At 25.7% G+C, this 10,006-nt stretch overlaps 1 protein-coding gene across 2 annotated transcripts; it reads right to left on the reverse strand.

Annotated features, from left to right (window-relative positions):
- Positions 1-4,766: 4,766 nt before the first annotated feature.
- LOC101262599 (transcription factor MYB12-like) lies at positions 4,767-7,494 on the reverse strand. 2 transcript variants are annotated; one of them, XM_010316025.3, is made up of 4 exons: positions 7,260-7,494; positions 6,191-6,320; positions 5,562-5,660; positions 4,767-5,487 (listed from the first exon to the last, which is right to left on the reverse strand). In XM_010316025.3, the coding sequence occupies exons 1-4, from the start codon at positions 7,390-7,392 to the stop codon at positions 4,869-4,871; spliced, it is 981 nt and encodes a 326-aa protein (XP_010314327.2). In that variant the 5' UTR covers positions 7,393-7,494; the 3' UTR covers positions 4,767-4,868. The 2 variants fall into 2 exon arrangements, with proteins under 2 accessions (XP_010314327.2, XP_004252405.2); XM_004252357.4 differs by lacking the exon at positions 5,562-5,660.
- Positions 7,495-10,006: the final 2,512 nt, after the last annotated feature.

The following is a 10,006-nucleotide window of genomic DNA, read 5'->3' on the forward strand; positions in this document are numbered from 1 at the left end:
TGATAACAAAACACAATTTGCAACAAGAAATACAACACCAACAATTAAGCAACAAGTCTCCAAATCATTCTCAACATCACACAAGGAAATACACGAATTTAGTACGCTTAACAAGGGTTTAGAAATCCACTTGCCTCAAATAGTAGAACAATCACTTCGGAACTTGAGTATTCCCTTTTTGTTGAACTTACAACTCGAAACAATCTATTCAAATAAGTAACCACGATAAGATTTTTTTGAAACGAACAATACCCATATGTCTATCTTAGACCCAAAACTTCACCCAAATTTATAATAAAGTCCCTAAGTCTTGATGCCAATTAATATTCCAACTCTCATATTTATCAAATTCAAAAAAAAGGTTAAGACTATAACCCTAATTGCCTATATAATATAATTCATCTGATATTTAATTACCTATCTCAATATATCAAAACTTAAAATTATAATATGATAAAGAAAAATAAATACAAATAAAAAAAAATCTAACCAAATTAGTGACCGAAATAATTTGCACATTGTTATCACCTTACCCTCCAAACTACCCTATCATAAGGTCATTGATGGCCATCTACATATCATAGTTCTCCACTAACAACTTTTTATATATATATATATATATATATATATATATATACATATATATATATATATATATATTATTTTTAAACAATTTCCAACTTTCCAGATTGTTATCTAACCCACTTCACATATCACTTCAATTCTCCTTTCCTAACATTTTGTCTATCTTATAATTCAATTGTCAACATAATATAATAATCATAACAATAATAATAAAGAATTTGGAGAAACACTAAAATCAACCTACATACTAACATGTATATAAATTCGTAACATCATTCATCTTTGAGTGACAATTTACAACACTTCAATATGAGACAAACACCCCACTATCACCTTATGACTACTTATAACCATTTTAATAATTAGACCAAACAATTATCCACAAAAACTTGTCCCCCGATTTTCAAGAAGTCACGTGTAACAAAAATAACTTTGAAAAGCAATATGCTAATCTTTATCCTCACCTTAGAAAACATATGAATTGCCTCATGAATTACCATTCATTACGAAATTGAAAAGTTCCAATTTGAAATCTCACCTGGATGCAGTTCGCAATTGCGATGCCGAACCCTTGTTCGCTCCTTTCCCCCTTTTTTTTTTCCAATTAATTATGTATTAAAAGTGATAAATTTTACTCACTTATTTTTATTAAATGTAGGCTAAAGGGTATAGGGTTTTAAATAAATTATCACTTTAGCCAATAAACTATCGATTAATTAATTCAAGTTAAGCAAATATTCAAAATTTCCAAAAATGACCTTTCGGGTCATTACATTTTAATACAAGTATATCATCCTATTCATTTTTATTTTTAAAATTACTTTTTAACATCTTTTCTTTAATTTCAATCTAATATATATTATTAAATTTTATCACACTTATTTATTTTCAAGTATATTCATTAGAGCCAAAATAAAGATGAAAATAATTAATTCATGATAAATTTTTATGTTAAAAGTAGGCATTTTTTATAAGCATAATTAATAGAAAAAATATTAAGAATTAAACTAAAGTAATAGTAAAATAGAGTAATAACAAAATAGATATCACAATAACTCATAAAAGAAAAGATAGTGAAATAATAACAATAACTTAAGATATTTCTATAACTATTTAATTTTCTTGTTATCATTCTAGGCAGATTTTTGTTAGTGTGAAGTTACATTTTTACCCTTGATCATTATTCACTTTATATAAAGAAAGAGATTCCTAGAATTATTTATTATCTTTCTTAATAGATTTTTGTTAGAATAAATTACATTTTTGCCCCTGATCGTCCTTCCATTCATTCTTCTATATAATAAAATATAGGAAAAATAAAATATATTAATATAAAATAAATAGAAAAATATTAATTATTCAAATACAATTTATTTTTTAATTAGTTCAAAATTTTCTTTCAAAAGTATGTAAAAACAAGCTTAACATTCATTATTGTTTGTTTAATTAATAGAAACTCTTCATTTTAACAAAATTATAATAATATCCTTATGAGCCCAAAACAAAAATTAAGACATGTATGGATTATTCTAGATTTTTCATTTTGACCATAAATTACACAATTATTATTTTGCCCTTAAATGATGTTAAAATTACTAAAATATCATTGATCGTCCTTCTCATGGCTCTTCTATATAGTAGTAGTATAGAAAAAATAAAATAAATTAATAGAAATATAAATAGAAAAATATTAACTATTCAAACACATTTTATTTTAATTAGTTCAAAATTTTCTTTCAAAAGTATGTAAAAACAAGCTTAACATTCATTATTGTTTGTTAATTAGTAGAAACTCTTCATTTTAACAAAATTACAATAATATCCTTATGAGCCCAAAATAAAAATTAAGACATGTATGGATTATTCTAGATTTTTCATTTTGACCATAAATTACATAATTATTATTTTGCCCCTAAATAATGTTAAAATTACTAAAATATTATTGGTCGTTTTTCAACGAAACTAAGCACTTTTCTTCTTTCTCATTCGGAAGGCTCAGTCCCACACCCTGACTTCAATGATGGGAACAACCTCCGCACTCCGGCGCGCTAACGCGACCTTCCTTCAGCTGGCTGAAAGGTGCTTCACCTTAAGATTAAGAGAGATACTTTCTCTTGGTCCTTCTTATGACTCTTCTATATAGTAGTAATAAATATAATATAATAAATAGTAAATATAACCAAAACTTTATGACATATACTATTAAAAGGTAATACTATTCCCTCCATCCACTATTAATTGTCATACTTTTCATTTTTAATTTGACTAACATTTCACGATATAATTTTTCATAATATTAATATGCAAAAAATTGCAATATATGATACTTTTCGTATAGTTTTTGAATATCTAATTTTTTTGCTTAAAATATGAAATTAATGAAATCTAATTTAACTTTGAAAATTAGTCAAATTGACTTTCGAAAAGCATAACATGACAAATAAAAATAGACGAAAGGAGTATCAATGAAATTTTTGGATCACCCAGCTTTACCTTAAATGTTTGTTTGCAACAAATTATAAACATATGAAAAATAAATAAACCATACAAATAAGATATAAAGAAACATGATTTTATTCATCAAGATAGATTGCGGGTACAATTCTATTGATCACTTGATTCTACTCTCCTTAGATTTATCCATGATTCGAGAGCCGTTAGTGGCATATTTCTCGAACTAGGATGATTTAAATTTAACCTTTCTATATGAATAATCCATCAATTTGCGAATTATTCGAGATCTTGATCTCTTTATGGGATTTTTGAGATGCCTTTAAGAGAACTTAGTACCCTTTATATAGGTATAAACTAGGGTTTAGGTTGAGTAGCCTCCAAGAATCTTTATCTGAATTGAACACAATTTGTAGAATTTCAACTCGAATTAAACACATTTTATAGAATCTCACAAAATTTCAATTTCTGCAATATTATTTGAAGAAATAAAACTTATATTTTTATCTGAGTGGAGCTAACATTTTTTTCTGCATGTATATACAATTTTGAACTATACCAATATATAAGAAATAAACAGAGGTAAGACTTTTTAAAACAAATTGTACTCCTTCAATTTAATATACGTGTCCCATTAATAATAAATAAATGGTCCAAATCTCTTTTGTTATATATTATCGGTTTGATTTATTAGTTTTTACTTTTTAAATAAATTAAACTAATAAGATATTTTTTTATCAATTTTTGATTTATTGGTTTTGATTGGTTCGATTTTTTTGTTTAACCAATAAAAAAATATTTATAAAATAAATATATAACTTCACTAATAAATTTGACACGATAACACAATAATGTTACTTTAAAATAGAAATAATAATAACAAACAATATATAACTTATCTAATAAATTTTACGTAACAGCACAATAATATAACTTTACAAATTACAAATGCTCATAAAATAAAAATAATAATAACAAACATGAAAAGAAAATTAAGTGAAAATATGATTTATATTTAGATTTTGTGTTACAAAGAGAAATTAAGTCGAATATGTTTCTCTGTTTTAGATTTTGACACTAATCAAAATAAACTTTGTGACAATATAAATTTCTAAAGATTAAATCACATAGTAAAGAACAAACGACAATGTGAGGGCATCCTTTTAACAATTAGTAGGTTTTTCTCTATTTATACACTTTAATTTTTTTTTTCACCGCTAATAATGGTGAAATGACTTTTCTTAAGAGTATAGGAGAATTTTTTTCAATTTCACTTTTCATCTTCTTTTCCATTAACTCTTGTTATACCCAATATATATAATATTTATGTACAAATAAAAGTAGTATATTATTAGTCTTAATAATTTATCAATTTACCCAATAGCTCAATATTAAAAATTAATATCAAATCAATAATATTAAAAATCTATTAACTCAATAATCCAATAAAATCAATAATATTTTTTATTCGATTCAATTACATGTTCCTAATTTACGTAGATTAGCTGACATCTTAAATAACACACATGTTATATATCTTTAGTTTATACACACAAAAAATGATTAATATTATATTTAAAGAAATAATAAGTGGCTCACGACGAATGAAAAGATAACAATATTATAGTTATGCTTTATGTAAGTTAATATATCTAGTAAAATAATTAAAATGTGTGCAAGCACATTATTTTCTTTTACCTTTTTTAAAAAAAAATTGAAAACACGCCGGCACAAGCACAAGTAACGACCTTTATTTAAAAAATAAAGACAATTTTTATTTTTATCCATATATATACATAATTGGAGTGAAAATTAATGAGTATATATATATATTAAGACAAAAGCCAAGCTACCAAATCACTATTCATGGGATCAATATTTGACACATTGTTATTCTCTATTTCATTATTCAACATTTCATCTAAATATTCCCAATCCCAACCATCAAGGGTACCATGATTATCCACATTTAATATTTCATTATTATTGTTATTGTTACTGTTATTTTCGATTATTTCAAAACTTTCTCCTTGGTCGCTCCATAAACATTTGAAAATGAAATCTTGGTCCAACTTAGCATCTTCATCGTCCATTAGCATAATATCGTCATGCCATAACATTTGATCATCGTTATGATCGAACTCCGTGGCATTATTATCGCCATTCGGAATAGTATTTACGGTTTCTTTCTCTATATTTGGCGTTGATGATGTAGTGTGAACTATAGTTTCACTTACGAAATTTGAACCGCTAATTTTTGTTTTCCCTTTGTGTCTTTGTTTGATAATTTGTTGTTGTTTTCCTTTTTTGGCTAATTCGACGACAGCTTGTGGCAACTCTTCGTCACTTGGAATCCTCAAGCTTTCTACTTTTCGGCACAAACGAGAATTCCAATAATTTTTTATCTCGTTATCTGTTCTATGTGGTAAATATTCTGCTATTAGAGACCATCTGCAAATTAAACATTTCTTATTAATTTTTTATCACTACAATACAATAAAAAAGGGAAAAAATGACAAATATACCTTCGAACTATCGAATATGGTATGCAGATATTCTCTGTCGTACTTTTGAGACATTGGTGCTCTTGCAGTCCAGTGTCATATAGGGACACATAACACAATCTTATCCATCGATCCGATTTGGGTCGGTGGATAAGATTACGACACGTGTAAATCCATTAGTATAAAGGATATATATATGCTCTAATTTTTGAACGACGGGGTATGACAAAGGGTATCTGCATACCATTTACGATAATTCGAAGTATATTTATCTTTTTTTCCCATTATATATATATAAAAAAAAAATTTATAAAATACCAAATTTAACTTTATACGCTCACAATATAAAACACTTTTATCACTCTTGAATGAGTTACACATAATTACTAAGAACAATTCATGATAAATGAAAATATTTACTATAAAAATTACAAAAATAATGTAAAAAGTTTTTACGCTTTTAGCGTTTAAAAAGGGTATGTATGGCCAAAAAGAAAATAAATATGTTTTTCTGAAATAAAATAAGTGATTTTGTCTTACTTGTGATAAGTTGATAGGTAAATAAAAAAAATTATTTTAAAAATATTTATTCATAATATATATTCCAACAATTTAAAGATTTTATGATATTTATAAATAAATATCTATACCTGTTACCCAAAGTTGCACGTAACTTGATGATTATAGCTTCTTCCTCAGAAGTTATGTTACCTCTCTTCAAATCACTCTTTAAATAATTAATCCATCTTAATCTGCAACTCTTTCCGCATCTTAATAACCCTATTACACAATTAAAAAAACATTAATTATTTATTTTCTCTTTTATCTCAAGTGGATGAACACACGATTCATAATTTAGTAAATAAAAATGTATATTAATTTTCAATAATTCAGACCTAGAAAGAACGTACGATTTTAGTCGGACTAAGACTCAAACCTTATATCTGGATTAAGAAATTTACTAAGAATATTTAAAAACTAAATTCAAACTTTAACGTACTGACAATCTCATATTATAAAATTTAGAATTCATAAAGTTCAAATGTTAGTTCTACTCGCTGAGAACCCAACAATTAGAATTTAACAAGGGCACGTTTGGAAAGTCATCCTGATAATTGAATTTATTTTTTTAGATTTAGATTTGATAGATTATTTTTTTTGTCAATTGTTTATAATTTTGTGATATTATATTTATAATATTTTTTTTTTCTAAAACATGTATTTCATGATGTTCAAAGAAATTTTATATTTTTAATTTTTATGATTAATATAATTAAGATATACTAAATTGAAAAATATGAACCATTTTGGTAATATTAGTTAAGAAAATAAATTTATTAATTAATATATTTTCAAAGTTCTCTCTCTATATTGAATGTTTTAATTTCATTTTTTAATTGGGACAAACAAACATGCTAGTGTAATTCTATTAATTATATCAATTTCAATTACCAAATAACTTTTCATATAAAAAAAAGTATTATTTTTTCCGTCCAATAATACTTATCTATATTTATTATGTTCAAAGGGTGATATAGTAAAATTATCCTTCTATTTATAATTTCTTAAGAGGTGTATCAAATCAATAGTGGACAACTATTGTTAGACAGAGGAAATAGATAGTAAATAAAAATGTACTCTCTTATTCGGTAATAATTTTTAAACTTTTGAATGAGATGATTATGCGTTAACTATATGTATATAACAATGCATTTTTACCAGCATTTTTAGGTAATGTCCTCCAAGAGCCTTCACCATTAGCTTGAATATAGTTTGTGAGTCTTTCATCTTCTTCTATTGTCCATCTCCCTCTCTTGAGACCTACTTTCTCACAACAAGGTGTTCTTACCATTTCTATTTTCTAGTATATATATGAAATATGAACTTTTTACTACAGTTTTTTTGGGATATTTCCAAATGAAAAATGGAGAAATTAAAGTGCAAATGAACCTTAAACATGAATGTCAATAAATAGATAGACCACACAAGTAGTATTCACCCCCACCACCTACCTCTCAATCTCTTGTTTAATGTCATGGCGTGGCTAATTTGGACGTATACTTCTTTTTTGTGACGTGAGTCTGAAAAGTTCTTCTTTATCTTACAAAAATAAAGATATATAAATTTTGTGTGTATTTTATCTTCTCCAGACTTCATTTGTGAAATTATAGTAATAAATATGTTGTGCGTTGTTGCTAATTTGGACATATGTACGTATCTTCATGTATATATGTGCTTATGTACAATTACAACAAATAAAGCAGTATAATTGACGCTATATTTTATTTAACAATAATAATAAATATGAACATTTATAATCAATTACATTCTCTATATATATATCGCTAAATTTTTTATAAAAATCCTTAAAGAAAAAGACCTAAATTTTAAATTGAAAAACTAAACTTCACCACACTTATATATAGAACTAAAAAAAACTAAATTTGGAGACACATTGGCCTGACTTTCAAGAAAATGAAGAAGATTTAGAGTGTGTTTGTTACGACGGAAAATATTTTCTAGAAAATGTTTTTCAACTTTCTCATGTTTGGTTGGGGCAAAAGTTTTAGAAAATGTTTTCCAAATCAACTCATTTTCTTCAAAACTAAGGAAAATGACTTCCCTTCAAAAATTAAGGAAAACATTTTTCAAAGCTCTCCTCCAATTTTAAATTACATTTTTTTTGGAAAAACATAAATTTTTTTAAAAAATATTTTCGATTTCAAAATTTTATTTTTTCACCGATCTCTGACCACCCTCCCCCTCTACCCCCCCCCCCCCCCGCCCCCAACACTACCCCCTCCCCAAAAAATTAATTTTACTTTTTAAAAATATTTTAAATTCCAAATTTTTATTTTTAAGCTCCTACCTCCCCCCCCCCCCCGGCCAGCACCCTACCTACCCCTACCAATCCCAAAAAATTAATTTTATTTTTTAAAAATACTATCAACTTCAAATTTTTATTTTTTCATTCCTACCTTCTCCCTTTGCCCCACCACCACTACCCCCACCCCTTATCACCACCACCCAAAAAAAAAAATTTAAAAAAATATTTTCAATTTCATAAATTATTTTGTATTCTAGTAAAAATAAAAAATATTCCTCAAAAATATTTTTCATTCATAAATCAAACACTAAAAATCATTTCTGAAAAATATTTTCTACTCACCAACCAAACATGAGAAAATAAGTCCAAAATCTACTTGTTTTCCAGGAAAATATTTTATAGGAAAACATTTTCCTTCATACCAAACACACCCTTAAGCAACATCACTTAGTTTATCTAAAGTTGTGGCTTAATTAGTGTAGGTAAAAGCTTCACATTTGATTGGAGAATGGACTGGTACTTTTTTTATATGAATCAGGACAATTCTTTTCTCATAAATTAATTTTTGAGGTAGAATTAAGTCCAACTGTCATATCTTACATGGTATTAAAATTAGATCTATTTTTGTTTGGACTCTCTATCCACGCTCCAATCGAATCTGAGCGTGAATGTAGTGTTATAGTGGATAAAAAATCCCATATTTTTGGAAAATAGACTGATTGTCTCCTAAATTTAGGTGATCCTCCACTCTTTTAACTAAAATACAGAATATATATCTAGTGACAATTCCACTTTTAATTAACATGATCAAATACACTATTGATTGTAGATGCGTGTTCGATAAAATTTAGTAATTTTATTTTAGATCTTTAATGTATGTTAGAAAGATTTATTATTATTGCTAATTTAGAAGTTCAGAACCACTAGAATACTCCAAAAACTCCTAACATGATAATTCATAGCATAAACAAGTTTAATATTATTTTGTATCATATGTAATAAAATTAGAGGTGGTTTGGTAGGGAGGGTAGAAGAAATAATCATGGTTTATGTATGATATTATTTAATATTATATTTAATAGAAAGTGAGCTTTTGTATAATTAATACATTGATTAGTTACATATTTTACATGATATTATATAATATATTAATAATATTTTTCATTTGAAGATATTAATAATATATAAAAATTAATATCATGAGATAAGTCTATATATATATAAAAACATTCCTCGAATCATTTTAATTACTCCAATATCCATAAGAGTATTTTATTTGTTTTCTTAGTTTTATATTTTATATTTATATTAGTAATTTATTTAAATAAATTATTTTACAAATAATTTAAAGAGTACTGTTATTTATTACGAAATAAATTCAATATCATATCTGGAATGTGAACTATTTAATATTACTACTTAAAAATAAAAATAAGCCATATATATAATTAGTTCTTAAATTTTTACCCTATTAATACCGACGCGGCCAATGTTGAATCACTCGTACAACTTTTCTTTTCCATAAATAATCACGAGTTGAGTCATTAATTGTAGTTATAATTCCTTTTGTCTTGAAGTGAAACACGTAACTTTCTACTTTAATATTTTATTTATTTCGTCTATTTTAATAATATTTTTT

This window comes from Solanum lycopersicum, chromosome 12 (assembly GCF_036512215.1).
Source record: "Solanum lycopersicum chromosome 12, SLM_r2.1".
Taxonomy (NCBI): Eukaryota; Viridiplantae; Streptophyta; class Magnoliopsida; order Solanales; family Solanaceae; genus Solanum; species Solanum lycopersicum.